The 23,674-nt window shown below is 36.7% G+C and overlaps 4 protein-coding genes across 7 annotated transcripts in view; 1 reads left to right on the top strand and 3 right to left on the bottom strand.

Moving 5' to 3' along the window:
* The window catches only part of LOC128011571 (antiviral innate immune response receptor RIG-I), a 13,402-nt gene extending 12,860 nt beyond the window's left edge, over positions 1-542 (bottom strand). Inside the window, exon 1 of the mRNA XM_052594125.1 lies at positions 371-542. Coding sequence (XP_052450085.1) covers positions 371-479 — 109 coding nt within the window. The 5' untranslated portion in view covers positions 480-542. The remainder of the gene's footprint in view (positions 1-370) is intronic.
* A 217-nt stretch (positions 543-759) lies between these two features.
* On the bottom strand, positions 760-7,011 carry LOC128011570 (E3 ubiquitin-protein ligase Topors-like). The gene is made up of 3 exons (XM_052594123.1): positions 6,794-7,011; positions 5,047-6,030; positions 760-4,203 (listed from the first exon to the last, which is right to left on the bottom strand). The coding sequence occupies exons 2-3, from the start codon at positions 6,028-6,030 to the stop codon at positions 2,341-2,343; spliced, it is 2,847 nt and encodes a 948-aa protein (XP_052450083.1). The 5' UTR covers positions 6,794-7,011; the 3' UTR covers positions 760-2,340.
* Positions 7,012-8,872: 1,861 nt separating this feature from the next.
* LOC128011363 (PRELI domain-containing protein 1, mitochondrial) lies at positions 8,873-17,087 on the top strand. 4 transcript variants are annotated; one of them, XM_052593684.1, is made up of 7 exons: positions 8,873-9,001; positions 9,560-9,686; positions 10,405-10,630; positions 12,238-12,351; positions 12,463-12,541; positions 13,348-13,442; positions 14,882-17,087. In XM_052593684.1, exons 2-6 carry the CDS (start codon positions 9,589-9,591, stop codon positions 13,437-13,439), a joined length of 609 nt encoding a protein of 202 aa, XP_052449644.1. In that variant the 5' UTR covers positions 8,873-9,001; positions 9,560-9,588; the 3' UTR covers positions 13,440-13,442; positions 14,882-17,087. The 4 variants fall into 4 exon arrangements, with proteins under 4 accessions (XP_052449644.1, XP_052449643.1, XP_052449642.1 ...); XM_052593683.1 differs by lacking the exon at positions 13,348-13,442; XM_052593682.1 differs by lacking the exon at positions 14,882-17,087 and having other exon boundaries at positions 13,348-13,738.
* A 111-nt stretch (positions 17,088-17,198) lies between these two features.
* LOC128011361 (carcinoembryonic antigen-related cell adhesion molecule 5) overlaps positions 17,199-23,674 on the bottom strand; it is a 40,707-nt gene continuing 34,231 nt past the window's right edge. The window contains exons 8-11 of the mRNA XM_052593679.1: positions 18,178-18,218; positions 17,846-17,905; positions 17,704-17,754; positions 17,199-17,504 (exon numbers count right to left, since the gene is read on the bottom strand). Coding sequence (XP_052449639.1) covers positions 17,394-17,504; positions 17,704-17,754; positions 17,846-17,905; positions 18,178-18,218 — 263 coding nt within the window. The 3' untranslated portion in view covers positions 17,199-17,393. The remainder of the gene's footprint in view (positions 17,505-17,703; positions 17,755-17,845; positions 17,906-18,177; positions 18,219-23,674) is intronic.

Raw genomic sequence — 23,674 nt, 5'->3', positions numbered from 1 at the left:
GAATTTATAAATGAACAGAAACTAAATATATATTCCAAATAATATTTTTTCACTGTATATGTTGAGTTTTTATTAAAACAAACATAAACACACAGCATGAGGATGATCATATTTGTGGGCCGATGGCATCTGAAAGACCGAAACTAACTTAAAGCCTAATTTACATATTTATTAGCATAGCTACAGTATGCTCTCTTCATATCACATAATTCTCAATAAGGCTTCATTATCTCCGACAAGATAGGAACTAAAAGTGTTTCCAGGATGCTTCATTCATTCATCTGTCCAGTAACATCTTCAGATAACAAGCAGGTTTCACTGAACCGATTCGCTGCTTGAGATGCGTCGGTGTTTATTCATTAACTCTCACCTTTTTTCCCCAGGTACTCTGTCATGAAGTCCTTGATGAGTGACGGTCGTAAAAACATGGTGATGTGATCGCTAAAGCGCCGCAAATTCTCCTTTTCCAGCTCGTACATCTCTGCAGGGACTCAGGACACGACGACTGACTGATTCTCGTCTAATCCTGAGTTTCGCTGCTGCTGATCCAGAAACAAAAGTGAAAGTAAACCAAACACATAATACTAACAGTGAACAGAACTGGAGCGACAACTTAACCGGCTCAGGGACGATCCCATCACCTGGAAGACAGGATTTATCACAGTTTGATCAAACCTCTGCTGGTTTGAAGGGTCTCAGCTCACAGAGATGATTAACTAATGCCACCGTTCATAAAGAAAAACACTTTGAGACACAAGATTCTACATCTATTAAATGCATTTATTAATTGTTGGCTGACATGATAGACAGCTGTTGTAAAGAAGGCTTGATGTGTGTTCAGTAGACATGATCATTGAATTATAGGGTGTCACCAAAGTCCCGCATACACCAGCACACACACACACACACACACACACACACACACACACAGTGCCCTGAGGTTAACAAAGACACAATTCTCCAGGTTCAGTGGGACTGAATGATGAATGAGCAGTGGTTCTCAGCCAGTGGGTCGTGGTAAATAAATTAAAACAGGATCATATGTGTGCTCGGACAAGATTATGGACATGACGGTCAGCAGAAGTGAGAAAAAAAGTGTTTATTACAATATTTTTCTTACAAAAATGCATGGATCTGCTACAGGAGGCCTTTATTCATGCCCTGGAGCTGTGTCTCTTTTTATAACAGATGCACGCACTTTATTTCACATCTTCTGAACTGTTGACAACAAACACCTGCTTACACCCATTGAAAGGCTTGAAGGGGTAAGGACAATTTTTAATATAAGAAGAAAGTCATGCACACCTAGGATGCTTCGAGGGCTAGTAAAACAGACTAATTTTCATTTTTAGGTGAACGAACCCTTTAAGTTACAACGTTGTGCCTAGTCCAACCCTAAAAAGGAGCATATTTGTGTCTTAAGTGTAGCAATATGTGACCGTGGAGCACAAAAGCAGTCTTAAGTCTCTGAGGTATATTTGTAGCAATAACCAAAAATACATTGTGTGGGTCAAAATGATCGATTTTTCTATTATGCCAAAAATAATTTCTATATTAAGCAAGTATATTTTGTAAGTCTCCTACTGTAATTATATCAAAACGTAATTTTTGATTAGTAAAATGCATTGCTAAGAACTTAATTTGAACAACTTTAAAGAGGATTTTCTCAATATTTAGATGTTTTTGCTCCGTCAGATTCCAGATTTTCAAATAGTTGCATCTCAGACAAACCACACATCAATGGAAAGCTATAAATCTCAATTATGAACGATTGACGTGTAAGAATGGTTTTGTGGTCCAGAGTCACATATTTACCCTTAGGGACCATTCACATGTTACTCCTAAAAACACGTTTCTCCTTCTTTCCAATGCGTTGCCCCAGTGACAATCTGTCCTACATCTACAAGTTTTGCTAATATATATATTTATTATTATTATTTATCTTATTATTATTTTCTAAAAGTGTAGGATGGCAAAATAAATTTTCTCTTTTTTTCGGTTTGACAAAGGCCCTGCGTCTTGAAGCAAACGCGCTGAGAACCACTAGCGTAGACGGCCACCCCTGTGTATGTGCTGCTACTGGAGCTAATGTTGGGGTACAAGGGCTGCCATCCAGGCATGATCGCCGTTGGGTTGTGGCACAGAGAATCAGCACCAGATTCAAGGAAAAGGATCACCGTAACTATAAATACAACATGAACAATAATAATGACGCTTGCAACAATGTTCTCCAAACATTTCTGAAACATGAGCCGTTTCCGGCAGGAACTCAAACTTTAAATGAGTTTATAAAACGTCTAGAGATAAGCATGTGTTTGTAAAAAAAAGTCTGTTTTAGTTCTAGCTAGCAGTTTTGGTCGGCGACTCTTTTGGTCCGCTCCCATCGGTGTTCTCCAAGTTCTCCACATCTCGTCTCGTCTCTGATTGGTCTTTTCGTTGGCTAAAAGCGTGTTCTTGTTGGCCGGGAGATCTAGGCTCTATTTCCTGCTCTGTTTCCGGTAGGATATCCACAAGATCTTTCAGTATGGTTTCCAGCAGCCTCACATCCGAAGGTGGGGCCATCATTGTTGAATCCACTGGGAAAGGGTCGGGTATAAACCCTCCGTGGTTACTGGAACCCATATTTCGGGAGCAGTCGGAGCTACTGTGGTCGACTACATCCACCACGCAGTCATCCAGGTTGAGTGTGGGTTCAGTGGTGGGGTCGCCTCGGCTCATGGGACTCGAAGGCTCGGATTGAGGATTTGAAGAGTCCAAGGTAAAACTTGCGTTCTGGATGGGATCTTGCTCAGGAGTCTCATCCCTCTGTTCGACATCAGCTGCGGTTTGGTCTGTAACGTCCATGACACGGTCCAGACAGTCGATGGTCCGGTCGCTGTCGCTATCGATCGTGATCACAGTGGGAGAACGCAGTTCCTTTCTTCGCTTCCGGTGCTTCTTCTTCCTCCGCTGGACACAGTAAGGGTCAGGCGGCCCTCGTTCATAGATGATCTCCACACTTGGAGATCGTTCCCTGCTTCGTCGCCGCTCTCTGTGTCGCTTTTCTTTGCTTGTGGTTCCTTCCTTGTGCTGCCGCTGAGCTGCTCGCTCCAAGTGCCGGGTTTTGTACTTGCGTTTGCCACTGGGTTTATCCAGACAGGATCTTTCGGAGTGCGAATCAGCACTGCTGCTACTGACTGAACGCTTACGGCGTTTACGACAACGCTTTGCCTCACAGATACGGTGGGAACCATCGAGTCCTGGGAACCAGTCCAAGTCGGGTGACCTAGTCCTCTTTTCCTTGGTTCTCTTCCTTCTGGAGTTGGAAGGAGAGTGTGAGAATCTCTCTCTTGTATGGCACGAATGCTCTCCGCTCTTATTTCGAGAAGGAGAGCAGTCGCTACTGTGTGACTTAGAGACAGGGCTACAGCTCCACACGGACACTTCCGGGCTTTGTGTCCAGCTCCGTGTTTGACTTGGCGAGCAATCTGGGGTCTTGATCCCACGAGGTTGTGCTAAACTCTTTTCCCTCTCTTTGCTGCCAGAGCGCCGATGGCTTCTGTGCCTCTTGTGACCTCTGAATCTGAAGTCATCTCGACTCTGCCGTGAATGTGAACCATCTTTGGACCGGTGACCACGGGGGGACAAGTAGTCAGTCTCTTGTTCTATGCTGTGTGACCCAACTCCATCTGAGAGTAAATGCTGAGGACTGCACAAGGGAGCAGGGCTTGGGGAGGAGCTAGGGCTAATTGGGTTCATGTGGGACTGTAACGGGAGCTGCATTTGGGATGCCTCTGATTTCATAACTGATGCCATTGTCTCAGTGGTGGCTGGCTCTTGCTCTTCTTCAGATGAGTCTGAGGAGAGCTGAACAAGTTCTGGAGTCCGTTCGGCCATTGGTTTCACGTATCCCACAATCAGACACTCTTCCTCTACGTCATCTTCACCCGGTCCAGCTGACACTCTGCCACTCGTCACAGGGTCAGTCATATCCAGGGCACTGAGGGGAGGGGCTGTGCTTGTGATTGGCTCCGCCCCCTCATCCTGTGATAGGCTGGAAGAGGGGAGGAGGGTTGAATAGGAGGGACCAGGCGTCTCATCATCCCACGCCGACTGACTTGGCAAACTTTCTGCTCCACTTGCTGTGGCAACGGATGCAAGGCGTTCCTGGACGGCAGAGGGATTCTCCGTGACATTGTCCTCACTGTCATTATCATCGTCATCCTGTGAGAAGAGACAACAATGAAGACTTGGATAAACTGAACCAGAAACAGATTACATCTGCTTACAATAAACGGAAACATACTGTCAGAACACTTCACAATGTACTCTTCCTCACACAAAGTTATCATGAGTTAATACAATTTTTAGAGCAATATAGACATACTAAACAGTATTTATGCATTTTGGTGGACACTTTTTTTGTGCATTACTTCTCACGGTGGAGGAGGAAAAATGGAGGAAAAGGAACAAGAAATTACGTTTTTTATTTTTTTGGTGCTTGATACCTTCTGGTTGCTGCTTTCAGGATCAATCCATCTCAAATGGTCCAAAGGAGGCTGCTTGGCCATTTTTTTTTTATTTATACATTTTTAAAAATCAGTTTTTGTTTGGGGAGATTAAGGACCATCTTGAGGTAAGATGTTGAAGTTTTTGTAAATGTCTGTGCAGCCCACATTTTATAGTGGGCTATGACACAAAATGGGCATCTCACAACAAAATCCCCCCAACTGCTACTCAAAACTATCCCAAAACTGTTTTTCGCCAGGGATCCTCAAGTAAAATTCGCATTCAATGCACTAAATTTCACGTTTTTGGGGTAAACTCATCCTGCGTAGCCCAATTCTTCGGGAAAACTGGGAGGTGGGAGCACCAGCTCATTTTCATTTAAAGGGGACATACACATAAACAGCATGTTTTGGCTTGTACCCTAAAAGTGGCAATTTCAATAATTCTATGGCACCTTTAAAAGAGCAAAGTCATACAAGAAGGAAATTAAACTCATAAACTAATTTACAAAACGATGTAATTTATGTAAATGATAAATTTGATGTTTGCAAGTCTCACCTCAGAGATGGCGATAACAGAAAGGTCTGAGCTGCTGCCCTCCTCGTAGCTGGGAGCGGGACAGTCGTAGACGGCCTGCTGGTCGTACGCCTCCATGTTGAGGGTGGAGCGGGCGAAGCTCACCAGCTCGTGCAGGAAGTGGTCGGTGCGCGCCAGCAGGAAGGGGCGGAGCTCGTCTCGGATGGCCGAGTCCTCCATGTTGTAGTTCATGATGCGCGAGATGATGATGTTCTGCACGATGTTCACCAGCGAGCCGTGCGAACCGTACAAAACGGTGAGTTCGCGCTGCAGCCAAGGCAACAGTCGTCGCAAACAGCCGGGATTTTGTCGCAAGAATGTAGCCGAAATGTCCCTCTGTCTCCCGGCATCCCTCGAGTTGCGCACTCGCACGCCAGTCCTATAAAGCGCACGTCGGAATGCCACAACATCTTGGTCGCGCAAACGGCGCAAGCTCCGCCCCTCGCCACGCCCATGTCTGCGCGCTGTTAACCGCAGCACCATCTGCTGTACGTCTTGGTTCCCCGCGAGCGCCGCTGCGTCCGTCAGCCCATCGAACATAACGTCATCCTCTAACGGAGGGGATGAGGAAGGGGCGGGGTTTTGCGCTCTGTGGCTCCGCCTCTCACGGCCTCGGAGAACTCGGGGGCGGAGCACACGCTCCGGCGGATCGGCGTTCACAGGCGCTCCGTTCTCCGGCGGACGCAGCACGAACTCCTTAAAGTCGTTTTCCCCTTTGACGGAGTGGAATATGGAGTGGAAGGGCTGCTTACAGAGCGGACACTCGGCTTTGTTCTTGGACCACTCGTGGATGCAGCGGAAACAGAACTGATGCAGGCAGCGGTCCAGCGACGCCACGTTTTTGAAGCCGTCGAGGCAGATGGGGCATTTGGAATCAGGCGAAGCGTTGGCTAATAAACGCTGAGAAGATCTGCTAGCGCTGTCTCTCTTCCTCACACGCAGCTTCATCTTAGAAGGCGCCATCATCTACAAACAAAACATCAGCTCGTTAGACAACCTTGTGTGAACTGGAGAAGTACAAATGGTTTTATATTTTTCCCAAATTCCATGTTTTTCTGAACATGCTTAGGTTACATAAACCTTGCAAAATCTGAAAAATGTTATAATTTAGTTTTTTTTTTTTTTTCTACTTTGAATAAACTGCTTCACCATCAGGTCTTTCTAGAGGTATTCATAATTTAATTATGAAAAAGGATGTCAAATCAATTGAATTCAATGATTCAAGCCTTACTTTTACGATTGCATTTTAGAAAATATAACTTGAGTGCAATATAACTTGGCAAACCTTTATATTTTAGGTTTTCCTTACAATATATACATACAGTTAGTCATAGGTTTACACGAACCTTGTAAAATCTGCAAAACGTTAATAAATAAAAAACGCAGGATCATAAAAAGTTGATTTAGTTAATTATTTCACATAAAGATGTTTGAATATTAAGATTACCCACTACACGACTACATCCATCCATAAACACTGACATATTGAGAATTATGATCTTAAGAAATCACCCAAATATATTGAAAACGTTTCGATAATAAACAGCTAATGCTGTCTGTATTGTTTTGATCGATGATTTCTTGATCTCTCTCTCCTGCCTTCCCCGATAACTCAAAACAGCGATTATAAAACACCTCTACAGGCAATAAATCTATAAAGGAACGAAATCTGATCAAAAACGAAACAAATAACGCTATCGTTAGCTAGTTTTATGAAACAGATTCTCACCTGATCATCACCACATCATCACAAAGAAGAAAACACCCGAGAATAATCACTACCTCACACGAGAAACACATCTATATCACATCAGCGCGACATCCGTTACGACAAAAACACAAAATTACGGCAAATAAACATTAAAAACCGACAGAAATGGAGAAGTTTCGCACTGCTGTTGAGGAACACAAAACACACAGAGCGACTCTTCCGGTGACGTCACGAACACGCGCGCCACTAGCGGCCTGACGCTATAAACATTGAGTTCTTTATGAAAAACCATGGGAGAAATAAATAAATAACATTAATAATAAATTAATTAATATAAATAAATACTAAATTAATAAATGCATCATCTTTCTTTAAAAATATAGAAAACACTAATGCATTGAAATATAAAGAAAACATAAATAATACTAAAAATAAACCAATGAATACAAATAAATCAACAATAAAGCAAAAAAATAAACAATTGCATGTTTTTATTTCTCAAAAATAATATATATATATATATATATATATATATATATATATATATATATATATATATATATATATATATATATATAAGAATATGAAGAGTTCATTTCACAAAAAGGTTTACGTTTTAAATAATTTTCAATTGTGCATTCCTCAGTTAATCTCAAACAAACTGCAATTGAGTTATTTTGATTAGATTATAAATAACAAAAAATAATAATACTAAACACAGTAAAAACGTGACAACATAATAAAAAATATATATTTTTGAGTTATCTGTTTTTGCAAATAAACTCTTCAAACAAATAAAGGAAAATTAATTAAAATATATTCTTTCACTCTTTAACAAAATATACATGTTTATTTATTAATCTATAACATAAATAAGAATTATAATAAAATTAATAAAAAAGCAACCGGTTGTTTTTCCACTAGAAATATTTAAATAAATATACATTTATTTGAATATTTTTAAAATACATAAAATTGAAAAACATTTACTAAATACAAAAACACATATTCTCGCCTTTTGAATAGCAAATACAGGTATTAATAGCATTCAGCTTGAATTAATATATTTAAACAAGGAATTTCATAATATACATTGTTTATAGGCTATAAGTCAAATTATAATATAGTTGTTGTTTTTATTTTTTTCAAAAAAATTACGTATATTTACTTATTTTACTACCATTAACGTTACTCACGAGATGCACAGTGTTAGTATTTTGTTAATGTTGTGTTATTTTGTTTACTGTATATACTACTTTGGTATTTTCATATTTTGAAGAGCTGGAAACTTGTCTCCATCTAGTGGTAGAAATACAAATCGATTTTTTTTTTTTAAATACAAAAAAGTTTATAAACGAACACCTGAAGCTAAACTTCTAAATTATTCTCTGCATTCATAGATGTTTATATAATCAGAGCAAATCAGGTGCTCTGACTCCGAATTTGGTTCATTTTCAATAAACATTTACTGGTTTGACTAGACTTTGAATTGTAGTTTGCATACGAAACAACAAACAGAAACAGAAAGTTTATACTTGTACATGGAGAATAGTATTCTACAGTCACATCAGCAACGAAATGCTCTGAAAATGATAATGAATTTATAACACTTTCTGATCAACAACAACAACAATTCTAAGCTTTGTGGTACGTGTTGTTTTGATGCTTGAAAACTCATATATGTGACTCTGCAGCCCAAAACCAGTCATATTTGTAGGGAACAATGCATGGTATGTGTAATTATCCAAATTATTCATTTCTCTTTTATGCCAATCATTAGGATATTAAGTAAAAGATCATATTACATGAAAATATTTTGTACCGTAAATATATAAAAACTTCATTTTTGATTAGCAATATGCATTCCTAAGAACCTCATTTGAACAACTTTAAAGATGATTTTCTCAATATTCAGATTTTTTTGTTTTGCACCCTCAGATTGCAGATTTACAAATAGTTGTATCTAAACCAAATAATAAACAATAAATCGATGTAAAGATTATTCAGCTTCCAGATGATGATGTATCAATGTTTAGTGCTCCAGAGTCACAAATAAGGTCATATAAACAGTAATATGCATGCTAATAAGCGTGATAATGTAGCTGTAATAAGTTACTCGTTAACGCTCTTGACGCGCGCACGCATACTCACACGCCCGCGCACGCACAGAAGGCGGAAATGCGGCGGATGTCGGTGATGTTCGCGCAGAGCTACAGGATTATTACAGTGAGTCCGTTAATACAGTAAATGTGTTTTTGTTTTACCGAGATTGAGCGGTCGTGTTCGTGTCGATTCGGCTTCTGTTCGGGTTTACTCGTGTTTGTTTATATTCGTCTCGCCTGTTTCTGCGCGCGATCTGACGCTTTATTTTCTCAACAAAGGATAATAACATTGTTGAAAAATAAATACAGTAAACATATTTACAACTGGATGGATTTAAGAGATCTGCTTCGTGTTAAATCAGAATAACAAGCGCTTATTATAAAAGAGGAAGTCTCGCTATTCGACACTCGAGGGTTTGTTTACTAAACTCTAATGCCATTTAACTTTATTTTATCCTCTTATAAATTGTTATAATAGAATAGGTTTCTCTTTCCAAACCGTTACTATGAAATTAGAAGCACATAATTCCCTAGAATATATTAATATGCTTAAACATTAAGATTTGCACTCATGAAAATGGTTAAAGTAGTCAAACATGGTCATTGGAAGAGGGGTGCCAATACTTTTGTCCATATGGTGCATGTCATGAATAAATCCATATGTATTGGTTTTTCTGTTCAGGACTCTGTCCGTGGGGCTCTGCTGGCCTCATGATGATGGGGAAGTACTTCTTCAGCGAGACGGACATCAAGAGCCCTTGGGATCAGGTGTTGGCAGCCTTCTGGCTGAGATACCCAAACCCATACAGGTACATAAACCACACTCCATTTAAATGAATAGCTTGCGCAGAAATGATGTTTTTCTGTAAATGTGCTCTTCTTCAGGCCATCCAAGATTAGGATGAGTTTGATTCTTCATCAGATCTAGAGAAATGTTGCATTGCATCAATGTCTCTCAAATGGAAGTGAATGGGTGCCGTCAAAATGAGAGTCCAAACAGCTGATAAAAACGTCACAGTAATCCACAGCACTCCAGTCCATCAGTGAACATCTGGAGAAGACAAATCTGAAACACATCCAGCATTAAGATGATTTTAACTCAAACACATAGAGTCTATAATCATAATAACATTCCTCCAGTGAAAAAGTGCATCTGCTGTTGTCTCTCACATCAGAATACAGTTTAGATCTGTTTAAACGCTGCTTGATCTGTGCAGATTTCTCTCCTGATTCAGACCAGAACACTTTTTCACTGGAGGAAGTGTTATTATGGATTATAGACTCTATGTGTTTGAGTTAAAATCATCTTAATGCTGGATGTGTTTCATCTTTTGTCTTCTCCAGATGTTCACTGATGGACTGGAGTGCTGTGGATTATAGACTCTCATTCTGACGGCACCCATTCACTGCAGAGCATCCATTGATGAGACACTGATGCAATGCTACATTTCTATGAATCTATGTAATCGTCCGATCGGAGTCAATTGTTGTTTTTATGTGATTGTTCTGTGAACGTGTTTCTCTCAGCACTCATGTTCTGACGGAGGACGTAGTTTTCCGCGAGGTGACGCCGGATAACCAGCTCCTGTCCCGGCGGCTCCTGACGAAGACCAATCGTCTCCCTCGCTGGGCGGAGCGCGTCTTCCCCGGAAATCTGTCGCGTTCGGTTTACATCATCGAGGATTCGGTGGTCGACCTCCAAAACAGAAGCCTCACGACGCTGACCTGGAACGTAAATCACGCTAAACTCATGGTAAACAACAACACACACACACACACACACACACACACACACACACACACATTAACCTGAAAGAAACATGAATATTTCTGTAAAATTTGACCTTTTCTCATTGTAGAAATGAATACAGTGACGTACAAATATAAACATCTACTTGGTTTAAAGTTACCATAGATCTTTAAACCCACTATGCATTCACTTGACGGTGAAGAAAGCGAATAATGAAAGTATGATCTCCAGAAGCTGTGAGCTGAGCAGTGTTTGGGTGTGTTTGGGTGTGTTTCGTGTGGTTTGTGTCAGATCTGTGGTCAAACACGAGCACAGCAAATGTTCTTTATTTCCCGTAAACCAGTTAAACACAAACCACTCGACTCAACTCAACCCTAACTAACCCTACAACTAAAACTAATCAGAAAATGTTACTTGAAATAAAATAAGATTACGTTTTAGATTTTTTTGTTTTAGTTTAACTCGATGTACTAAAATTAAAAAAAATAATAGACATTTTATAAAACAGAAAATGAAGAAAACTGACATATAATTTCTCATTCTCATAACTAAAACTGAAATAAAAAACTTTATAGACTATTAAAAATGTAACTATTAAAAATAAAAAAATTTATACAAAAATTGTATTTATACAAAACACCCACAATGAAATACCAAGATCTAAAGATTTTATTTTATTGAACTAAAATAACTGAAACGAACTATGTAGAAAAAACAAGAACTAACAAAATGATACACACAACAAAAATAATAAAACTAACTAAATATTTTATGCCAAGTCAACATTTCATATTTCCATTTAGTTTATCTTGATGAACTGAAATAACCAACCATAACTGACAAGAACTAATGACAAAAATAACTAAAACAAACTACTTTATTGCTGTTTGTTTCCAAGGCGACATTTTCATTTAGTTTACCTTGTTATATTAAAATAACTTAAATAACAAAAAATCTATAAAAAACTATATATAGAGATATTTAAAAATACTAAATTAATTGAATAACAATAAATTATTAAAGTACTAAAATAACAAACTAAAAATAGAATTGATTTTTGTAAACTACATAAAATTAATAACTGATATAAAATCATGTACAAATGTCAAAAATAATAATAAAAATGAATTTTTGAAAAATGAATGAACTTGTTATACTAAAATAACTTATACTGAAAAAGAAATCAATTAAAAACTATATATAGAGATATTTAAAAATACTAAATTATTTGAATAACAATTCATGATTAATAAATTCATAATAAATGCACTAAAATAAAATTAAATTAAAAAACTATGTAGACTAAAGTAAAACTATAACTGACTTGAAAACTATATAGAAATTAATAATTAAAAAAAACTATTTTATTTCAGCTTTCCAATGCAACATTTTTCATTTAACTTAACTTTATATATTCAAATAACTAATACTCAAAAAAAAAAAAAAAAAGTAATAATAATAAATGGTGAATAAGTATAATAGTATTTTAATGAGACCAAAATCTAGGACTTCATGAATGGATCTTATTGTGACTAACAGTAATGCTGTCTATCATAACGTGCCCTAAGATGCAAGTGTGTGTGTGTGTGTGTGTGTGTGTGTGTTACCAGCGTGTGGTGGAGCGCTGTGTGTTTGCGGGCGAACAGGACCGGCCTGTTTGGACACGGATCACCAGAGAAGCCTGGATCTCATCCGGAGTCTTTGGCCTCTCCAGACCCATTCAGGTAATACACACACTGGGGCTCAGCACAACGGTCTGGGTTCGAGTCTGACCTAAAAGATGACGAGACGAATGTTCATCAGTGTGTTGTAAAACTGTGTTGGTCGTCCTGCAGGAGTTCGGTTGGGCCAGGTTCAGGAGTAATCAGGTGAAAGCCATGAAGGGTTTGGAGCATGCACTGTCCAATCTGCAGAGTAAGAGCTCTATATACACTTCAGGCCTGTCCTCTTCCAGAACAAACATTAGCAAAACATGGAGAAGAAAACACTAAAACTAGCATTCTCACACGATTCAGTGCAAAATAAAACCCATAAGACTATAAAGAGGTTTTAATAAAATATTGTTTTGTACATCAGGGTTATTATGGTTAAATAAAAATAAAATTTAAACTTCTGGTAGTTTGTTTTACTTAAAATTAAAAACGGAAATAATATATATATGAAAAAAATATAAATTTTAGCTGCCAAGACAGCATTCTCATTTTAAATTTACTTTAACTTGATGTACTAAAATAACTAAAAATAAAAGTAAAAATTAATAAAATTATAAATTAATAAAAAAGACAAAACCACACAATAAAATGACCAAAAATTCATTGATAATTAAAATGGAAAATATAAACTCAAAATAATAAGAAAAACTATTACGGTGTCTCGATGATTATTATTTTTATATATATTTCGTTTATTTATTAAAATAAAAGAATGGTGTGAATAGGCCTTTATCGTATCATAATCCAGAGCCATGTTTATTTGTATTGTTTATTTTTACATATTGCTTTGTGTGAGTTTTTTAGCTGTTGATCTTAACACTTGAGTAATAAGTTGTAAAGACATGTTTCATTACTACAAAAGAAAAACCACAGAACAGATTAAATTATCAGTGTTAGTTCCTCTTTCCATTGCTGTTTATCAGTATTACATCTGACACCGTGAGAGTCCTCTGTTAAAGATTAAAAATAATCATCATCATGTTTTCTTCTGTGTGTCCATCATTTCAGAAGCATCGGCCGTGTGTCCTGGAGATTCGGCCGAGAAACACAAAAACATCGATTCAGCCTCCAAAACCCAGAAACCTCAGCAATACATATGACCAGTATGAACAAATAGTGAATGTCATGATCATATCAGGTCACCCCAAAAAATCTGAACAAAATCAAATGCATTTACGAATATTACAAATTTATTTGATCAAAACACTATTTTTATGACCATTATATTTCCCCCAGTTCTCATCACTGCTATGCTAGAAGATTATTTTAACTGTGAAGTATTTATTTATATATCATTGTAGCATTTGTTGTACTGCCTTTAAGCTGATTTCAATTTAAAAACAAAGTTACTGTATTGCAAAACGGTTTAACTATAATACAGAAAGAAATGATTAAATAATACTGAGTTTGACTGAGTTTATATCACAAAACTGAGTTTATATCACAATTCTGTTTAATTCTCGCAAAACTGAGTTTATATCGCAATTCTGTTTAATTCTCGCAAAACTGAGTTTATATCACAATTCTGTTTAATTCTCGCAAAACTGAGTTTATATCACAATTCTGAGTTTTAATATCGCAAAATTTAGTTTATATCGCAAAACTGAGTTAATACCACAAAGCTGAGATTATATCGCAATTCTGTGTATAATTCTCGCAAAACCATGCTTATATCACAAAACTGAGTCTATACCGCAATTCTGAGTTTCAATATCGCAAAACCGAGTTTATATCGCAATTCTGAGTGTAATTCTTGCAAAACCATGCTTAGATCACAAAACTGAGTTTATATCGCAATTCGGAGTTTAATTCTCACAAAACTGGGTTTATATCGCAATTCTGAGTTTCAATATCGCAAAACCGAGTTTATATTGCAATTCTGTTTAATTCTCACAAACCTGACTTTATATCGCAATTCTGAGTTTCAATATCACAAAACTGAGTTTATATCGCAAAATTGAGTTTATACCGCAAAACCGAGTGTATATCGCAATTCTGAGTGTAAATCCTGCAATTCTGAGTTTAAATCTCACAATACTTAGTTAATATTGCAATAATGAGATAATATCTTGGAATCCTGCTTAAATTTCATAATTCTGAGATTATATCGCAATTCTGAGTTTATATTTTCCAATTCTGAGTTTAAATCTCACTATATATATATATATATATATATATATATATATATATATATATATATATATATATATATATATATATATATATATATATATATATATATTTATTACTGCTGTCTTTTCTCTTCAGAATTGTGACCTTATATAAAAAAAAAAGAACTGTGATACAGAAACTCAAAACTCAAAAAAAGTTTTTTAGCTGTTGACCTTAACACTTGAGTAATAAGTTGTAAAGACATGTTTCATTACTACAAAAGAAAAACCACAGAAAGATTAAATTATCTCAGTGTTAGTTCCTCTTTCCATTGCTGTTTATCAGTATTACATCTGACACCGTGAGAGTCCTCTGTTAAAGATTAAAAATAATCATCATCATGTTTTCTTCTGTGTGTCCATCATTTCAGAAGCATCGGCCGTGTGTCCTGGAGATTCGGCCGAGAAACACAAAAACATCGATTCAGCCTCCAAAACCCAGAAACCTCAGCAATACATATGACCAGTATGAACAAATAGTGAATGTCATGATCATATCAGGTCACCCCAAAAAATCTGAACAAAATCAAATGCATTTACGAATATTACAAATTTATTTAATCAAAACACTATTTTTATGACCATTATATTTCCCCCAGTTCTCATCACTGCTATGCTAGAAGATTATTTTAACTGTGAAGTATTTATTTATATATCATTGTAGCATTTGTTGTACTGCCTTTAAGCTGATTTCAATTTAAAAACAAAGTTACTGTATTGCAAAACGGTTTAACTATAATACAGAAAGAAATGATTAAATAATACTGAGTTTGACTGAGTTTATATCACAAAACTGAGTTTATATCACAATTCTGTTTAATTCTCGCAAAACTGAGTTTATATCGCAATTCTGTTTAATTCTTGCAAAACTGAGTTTATATAACAATTCTGTTTAATTCTCGCAAAACTGAGTTAATATCGCAATTCTGAGTTTCAATATCGCAAAATTTAGTTTATATCGCAAAACTGAGTTAATACCACAAAACTTAGATTATATCGCAATTCTGTGTATAATTCTCGCAAAACCATGCTTATATCACAAAACTGAGTTTATACCGCAATTCTGAGTTTCAATATCGCAAAAACGAGTTTATATCGCAATTCTGAGTGTAATTCTTGTAAAACCATGCTTATGTCACAAAACTGAGTTTATATCGCAATTCGGAGTTTAATTCTCACAAAACTGGGTTTATATCGCAATTCTGAGTTTCAATATCGCAAAACTGAGTTTATATCGCAATTCTGTTTAATTCTCACAAACCTGACTTTATATCGCAATTCTGAGTTTCAATATCACAAAACTGAGTTTATATCGCAAAATTGAGTTTATACCGCAAAACCGAGTTTATATCGCAAAACAGTTTATTTCGCAAAACCGAGTTTATTTCGCAATTCTGAGTTTCAATATCACAAAACCGAGTTTATATCACAAAACCGAGTTCATATCGCAAAACCGAGTTTATTTAGCAAAACCGAGTGTATATCGCAATTCTGAGTGTAAATCTTGCAATTCTGAGTTTAAATCTCACAATACTTAGTTAATATTGCAATAATGAGATAATATCTTGGAATCCTGCTTAAATTTCATAATTCTGAGATTATATCGCAATTCTGAGTTTATATTTTCCAATTCTGAGTTTAAATCTCACAATATATATATATATATATTACTGCTGTCTTTTCTCTTCAGAATTGTGACCTTATATAAAAAAAAAAAAAAGAACTGTGATACAGAAACTCAAAACTGCGAGAAAAAAAAGGCTAAATTGTGAGATAAAAGGTCGCAATTACATTACATTACATTTTCTTTTTTGGCCTCCATAGATATATGACCTGAACGTGTTTTCATGAGATTCACTTACCCAGAGAATCCTGCGAGGTGACCTAGTTTCATGGCTGCTAAATAAAGTAACGGGAAAGCTCAGGTAACGGTGAATATGAAGACTGAAGAGGATCATGCTGTCCCTGTACCATGAGTTTAGAAATACGGTTAATTAACTTAGGGACATATACTCTGCAACTGTTTACAACTGATGTAACTCATAGTAGAGCTGTATACACACACACACACACACACACACATACTGTATACAATATATATAAAGTGCTGTGCAAAAAAAGAAGTCTTTTAAGCCTTTTTCTCTCAAAAAATATTATTCAGATCATATAATTTGTAAAGAAAGTAGAGATATTTTAACACATTGCTGTATATACATCATATTATCAGTTTATATCAAATAATACACTGGATTTCAGGTCACAAGTTTAACGTGATCAATCTCTGACAGCCTCTTTTAATTTTAATGTCTAGTGTAATAATATGAGAAAATGCACAGTTTAATTTTAAGAATGTGTTAATTTATAAAACTATAATTTGTTGTAATATTTGTTTTGCTCTATTCATAATATGTTTTTAATTGCATTCCTTCACAGATGCTTTAGTGTGAAATGTAAGGTGTTAGAATGAAGAATATTATCGTGAAAGTTAATATTTAATTGTTTTGTTTGTGTATTCATTTTGCTTTTTCTTGAAAAGACGAGACATGGAAGCTTTAAATAAAGAAATAAACAATGAAACTCTCGTAGTTTGAGTAATTACTCTTCAAACAGACAGATTTAATGATACTGTGTACACAGAATTTTAATTGTATTTAAGAAATAAACTGAATCACCCAATCATCTTCAAAATACAAGAATCTTAGAAAACAGAAATGTAGCATTCATTCTAACAATGTCATAATTTTTACAAAATGACTAACCATATGAAATTAAGCTAGTAGTAAACATGACAAAAAGCTAATCAAGTTAATGTAAAAGCCGTCAAACTCTTTAAAATGATCATAAAACAATAACCCAGTGCAGAATTGTAGGTGTGTGTTTGTATCATGTTTTCTCTTTCTGCACACTTGCGTAGACAACGGCCTCCTCAGTGTTCATGAGTCGGGATTGTGGTTTGTGAGATTTGATGTGGACTACAGATGAATAAACCTCCTCCTGCAGAGAGATAAACACACTGATGCAATGCTGCATTTCTACAAACCTGATGAAGAAACTCATCTACATCATGGTTCTTTTTTAATTCATTTTAGACTTGTGAATAATGCAAGATGCACTCACAAAACACATTTCAAGCATCTAAGCAGAAGCTTTCAAATCAAACAGTGTTAAAATTATAAAAAAAACGAGAAATTACCCGAGTAGATCTGCTCATGTCTGCCATAGTCGAATAAACAACCTCTTCTTCCTACAGACAAACACACACACACATGCTACAATTACATATTTCTTCAGATGAACTGGTTTTTATAAACAGATGCCCAAAATTAAACACTAACCTTTTTGCAAGGTCTTTTTTTCCCTTTAATTTGTGTGACGCTGGAGTAAGTCACGTCATCCTAAAAGACAACGAGTTCACGTGCATCAGTCTTTATGTTATGTTTGATCTCATGAACTGACAGCTACATGTGTAGCTCTCAAAAAGCTACTTTTATGAAGGAAATATAAATGCATGCAACAAATAACTTCTATGCATGCAGATGTTTGCACAGACGCAGACCTCAGTGGATTGTATGCTCTTGTTCAGTGCATGAGTCACAGAAATACACAAGCTGGAAAAATGTATTTCATTCATGAATAGTGTATTATAATCTGATCATGAACAGTTCACCTCATCATTTGATCTCTGGATCTCTCTGCGTCCTCCTTTAGCTGTAAGAATATAATGATTTCAGTTAAACACAAACTTCTAGTTTTGCTTTTCTTCAGTGTTTTTTAGTCATAGTGCACAGTTCAAGATTGTTGGTCGTGTGTGTGTTCAAACCTCTTTGGTTAAATCTCCGGTAGATGCATCCAGCTGCCAGCAGCAGCATCAGACAGATCAGAAATATCAGATAGTACTGATAATCGAGAGGATTTATAACAGCAGAATCTGAGAACACACGGAAAAAATTCAGTTCACGATCATGAATGTCCTCATTTATGTTAAAAGCAATGTCTCAATGTAACACTGTCAAGCTCAAAGAGAGTCATGTATCACTGAAATCATTTCAGTCTCATCTGAAGTAATCTGAGGTGTTTTCACCTGTAAGAGTGAGATTGACGTGTCTGGATTGTTTGCCGTTGACTGAGCACACATACAGTCCTCGGTCAGTCTCGGTCAGGCTTGAGATGCGTAAGAAGAGATTATGAGGAGAATCTCTGATGGTCTGGAATCGTCCGTTGATCTCCTCAGCGTCTGAAACCAGCGTCTCATTCACAGCTGCTCGCTTCCATTCAAAGTGCTCCGGTCTGGTTTTGGGATCTTCACAGGAACATGGAAGAATCACGGATCCTCCTGGATGGGAGCTCTTGGTGATGTGATGTTTGGATAAAACACAGCCTGCAGGACGACGGAGAGACTCAAGAAACACTGACTAAAACACACTGAACTTGAATCATTGAGTTGATTAAGAGTTTCACCTTTAACGATGAGTCTGGTGTCAGCGGATGTTTTGTTGTTAACTGTGCATCTGTAAGTGCCCTGGTCATCTTCAGTCAGGTTGGAGATCAACAGAGACAGATTTGATGGAGTCGTATTGTGAAACGTGTGGACTCTGTCTTTATACCGCAGAGTTTGACTGGACACTTCAGTCCCACTGGACTCTACATGGGTCCATCTGAAGTGCTCAGGTTTGGTCTTTGGGTCTTTACATGAGCAGGACAGAAGCACAGAGTCACCCGTGTACTTGGTTTTAGGTTCCCGCTCAGTCTCTGGCAGTGTGCATCCTGTGAACAGTGTGAAACCTTTGTGTTACGGATACTTTTCTTTTGCATGTTCAATACACATTCCAGGCTCAACCATATGGCTTCCTTCCTGGCCCCCCTCAATACCCTCTCGGGACCTGTCTCTAGTTCTTAAATCACTAAAGCAGGGCCCAGTTGAGCTTTTGCACTTACTCAGTTGGTAATCCGACGTTATGTATGTAAAAAAAAAAAAAGAAATAAAAAAATGACAATGGTAGCTTAATGATATTAAACTAAATCTAACCCAACAAAAAAAATTATGCAAACCATCCTGTTCCAAACAAAATACATTTGAATGCAATAATTAATGATTTCTTTACCTTTAACAGTGAGTGTGAAGTTCTTGTGTTGATTCTCTTTACTCCAGCAGGAATACAGTCCTTCATCTTCCTCAGTCAGGTTAGAGATCAGCAGAGAGAGGTTTCCTGACTTTATATCAAACATCTGAAATCTGCCCTGATAGAGTCGACTGAGTTCAGCAGAGTTAATGTTCAGGTTTATTTCTCTGGAGTTTGGTAATTTCCATCTGAACTCTGAATCTGGTTCATGACGGGCGCTACATTTGACCAAACAGGACAGAAGCACAGATTCCCCTGAATATCTGCTGATCTCCACTGATCCTTCATTCCCTGATAAAGAACAACCTGCAGACACAAAACAGAAATATTTTGTAATAAAACCTTAGGCCTTTTCTAATAATTTATAATTATAAACCCTATAAAATAAATGTTTTATGTAAAATATTATTTTCTTAAATACTCTGTTTTGTAAGGTATCTCACACTTTCCCAGTTGACTGACTGTAAGAATTAAAAAACTTTTTTGTATAACAAGTTTTCTGAAATGTTATATTTAAATATGCAAATGAAGCATTATCTAATTAACTATATATATATATATATATATATATATATATATATATACACACACACAAACACACATATAATCCTGCTGGAGAAATGGATTGGAGTTGAAATCTACTCACAAATAGACAAAGTACAATAAAATCAACACTTAGAGAAGAAGAAACACTTTTTTAATGTTTTCTCTCCATTAGTTTGAAACAACACTTATGAAAAGCCAAATAACCCAAAATCTCAAAAGTGAGCAATTAAAGTTTGTGAGGTCTCGTCTTAAGTGTCTTATGTTTGGTTTGTATTATTATGAAATCGAACATTCCTCACCTTGAACAAGTAGATTAACATAGCGCTCTTTGTCAGTCTCTGTTGTTTTACACCAGTACATTCCTGCGTCGTCTACATTGAGTCGAGTGATGGACAGCGAGAGATTCCCCTGAATCTGAACTCTGTCTTTGTATCGCTGACCTTTAATAACGTCCAGAGGAGACACTGAGTAATAAAGAGTGTGGGTCTGAGTATCACCAACCCACCACTGGACTTCAGTGAGATGTGAGTTTATATCCCTGCAGGGCAGCAGCACAGACTCTCCTGGAGAACACGTGATGTATGATAACTCTACTGCACAGCCTACAAAAACACAAAACATCTGCTGAAACATCTGTATTTCTCTGTGCAAATATGATCATCATCTCGTTTTTTACAGAACAAATATCTGAATATTCTTAAATCACAAATGTCAATGTGTGCTCTAAATGTAAATGCTGTGTTTGTACTCAGACGTTGGAAATGTGGACATGATTTGGTGTTATCTGCAAACTACCACTTTTTATGCACTTTTAATCAAGTGGTATTGCAACGGATTGTTTTCTGACCTGTAGTTATTTATTCTTTGCAGTGCTTGTAACATTATGAATTTAAGAGTTTCAGCTCTGATTTAAGACCATGATCTACTGAAAAATTTAGCAATTTTTAAGAGCTATAGAAATCCTGATCAAATGAAACATCCATGAAATCCACGTTTCAAAACAAACTTTTAATATTAATGACGTTAATAATCTAATTACTGAGGAGTCGATTTATCAGCTGATATTTAGCCATTTTCTGTTCCCATTTTACCAATGAACTGTCATCGTTTTGCAATTAACAGTTCAACAATCGACTTGCATACATAAATATAACTCAAATTGTCATTGAATCTGTAAGTAACAGAAAACTTGACAAAATAACATCAGAAACAGAAAGCACTAGCAGACTGCAGTAGGATGTGTTTCTTTGTCTGATGTAATTCAGTGTCTAAGTCTCTCTCGTTCTGTTGTTCAGTCGTACCTGTTGTGATCTGAAGTCCAGAGAAGAGCAGAACAACACACAAGCACATCACGTCTGAAGCCATGTCTCTCCGTCTCTTCTTCCTCTGAAAGACAGTTGATGTGTCATCTCTAAAAAAGAAGAAGAAAAAGAGATATTTATATTAATGCCATCACCACATCCTGAGAAGCTGTGGCTCTCTGTTAAAATGCTGACCGGAGAAAGAGAAAGTGCACATAGAACAGGATACATACACTCAGAAACAGCTTTTCAGACAAACATCTTCTTTATTTGTCAAAAATGCCCAAAAAATATTACAGCGCTTGTTTGTAGAGCTGCACAATTTGGCCAAACATTTTGTTTTTATATATCAATATAACTAACAATAAGTACATTGATTATCATTACTAAATAAACACATTAAACAAAATAAGAAAGTACTACTGTAATAACAATATTTGACTATAATATACAAAACTGAACACAAAAATGCCAAAAATCTTTGTTGGATAACAGGTTTGTAAAGAAGTTCAAACATGCAAAACTAAATCACATGTGTGCTATGTGGAAAATTAATGAATTGCACGGACTTATTATTTTGTAGCATGTATGTATTTTGAATGCACTGTAATGTAAGTCGCTTTGTATAAAATTATCTTTTAAAAATGTACTTTTAAATGTAAATGCATCATTTAAGTCAGAAATATGGGATCAATGTACATCTGAGTAGCAAACGGTGCCATTGTTTTTGCAAATGTATCATAATCTTGAAACATACCATTAATCTAAAATAAAGCAAAACGAATAGCTTGCTTCTTGTTTCTTCAGAGAATCCACAAACTGATTTCATGGAGCTGTTAAATGAAGTAAAAAGGTCTCCTAAAGCAGGAGTGTATGAGTTTCTCTAGTGGCCAACAGATGAAACCTTTATTTTGTTCCTCTGTAGAGTTAGATATGATTGTGAACCTTTAATACAAGCTTTCGGTAGTGTGACAGAATTACTTCAGCGTGTTTTTTTCATGATCTATCTCTAGAATGACTGCGATCAATGTGTGTTTAGGTCTGATGTTCTCTCCATTGGGTCATATCATTGTTTGGTGCCACTGTTTTCGTTTTTAACCTGTACAGGTGTGGACACACTTACCTTGATGACGTCACTTCCTGTCATGTGATCATCCCAGGTATTTATGATACGTGTCAGATATACGCAGAAGAGTCTCTGCATCTCACTTCCAGAGTGTTTGAAGAACAGAAACAGTGTTGTATTTATTTAGTCTAAACCAGTGATTAATTTGTAAATTGCGAGCTCCCGGAACAAAGCGGGGTAACGGATCCGGATGTGATTACAGGAGGAAGAGGTAACGGAACACTCGCGCAGTCACATTTGTAAGCTGCTCATGCCTAAAGAAGGGGAGTGGCAATACTGAGAGCGTCCTCTGTGTTCCTCATGATGCGCTGGGGAAAAGGAACACCTGTGTGGCATTAGTAATTAGAGGGAAGCATTATAAAAAATGTATGATGTGTTTGTTGTTGCGGGAGGGTTGTTTGGTTTGTTGCTGCTGAGTTCCTTGCCAGAGCTGCCGTGCCGGGACGTGGGTTTAGGATTGTTGTGCGACCCGTGCGAATCGATCGGGAGGGATATTTTGCTGGGGTTTTCCCCGTTTACGTTTGGCGGCCGCCGTTGAGTTCACTGAACACGGAACCCACTTCCGGTAGCGGGTAAGAAAGCCAGCAGTACAAGTTGTTTTTATTATTGTGTTGGATGTTAATGTCTGTTCCTGCTGTGTTTGCCGGGGAGGCCCTGATGTATGTATGAACCTAATGGTCCCCCGGCGCTATTTGTGTGTAGAGTGAGTGCGTGTGTAAGGGGGTGGGCAGGTTATCCTTTCCCATACGCCTCCTATACAGTTGACGACGGCTAGATATTTAGCACGAGTATGATTGACGGTTTGTGGTGATTTAATATTTGATATACATTTATTGGTGTGGTATTTATGACTATTAGGTTTTGCAGTGTAATGAACTTATGTGTGAGAGGTGATCACGTGAATATATTTAATGCATGTATTGACTAACTACTGAAATCTTGTGCTGAGTATATCCTGTTGGTTGTTAATTTTTATTATGCTGGAAGTTAACATCTTTGAAATCATTCATTGCTTCTTAATTAAATTCAACCTGTTATGACTGCATTAACCTGCTGCCCCTGGGTTTTAAT

The sequence above is a fragment of the Carassius gibelio genome, chromosome B23, assembly GCF_023724105.1.
Source record: "Carassius gibelio isolate Cgi1373 ecotype wild population from Czech Republic chromosome B23, carGib1.2-hapl.c, whole genome shotgun sequence".
Lineage (NCBI taxonomy): Eukaryota > Metazoa > Chordata > Actinopteri > Cypriniformes > Cyprinidae > Carassius > Carassius gibelio.
Note: the sequence above shows the minus strand (reverse complement) of the source record. Positions and strands in the feature narration are given on the sequence as shown.

What these genes read in the sequence shown, in the direction of transcription:
- LOC128011570 (XM_052594123.1), bottom strand. Translation starts at nt 6,030, where the DNA reads ATGATGGCGCCTTCTAAGATGAAGCTGCGTGTGAGGAAGAGAGACAGC. An exon ending in CTGTTATCGCCATCTCTGAG is followed by an intron (nt 4,204 to 5,046) that starts GTGAGACTTGCA and finishes CTCTTCTCACAG; the next exon opens with GATGACGATGATAATGACAG.
- LOC128011363 (XM_052593683.1), top strand. Translation starts at nt 9,589, where the DNA reads ATGATGATGGGGAAGTACTTCTTCAGCGAGACGGACATCAAGAGCCCT. An exon ending in AGATACCCAAACCCATACAG is followed by an intron (nt 9,687 to 10,404) that starts GTACATAAACCA and finishes TGTTTCTCTCAG; the next exon opens with CACTCATGTTCTGACGGAGG. An exon ending in TGCACTGTCCAATCTGCAGA is followed by an intron (nt 12,542 to 14,881) that starts GTAAGAGCTCTA and finishes CCATCATTTCAG; the next exon opens with AAGCATCGGCCGTGTGTCCT.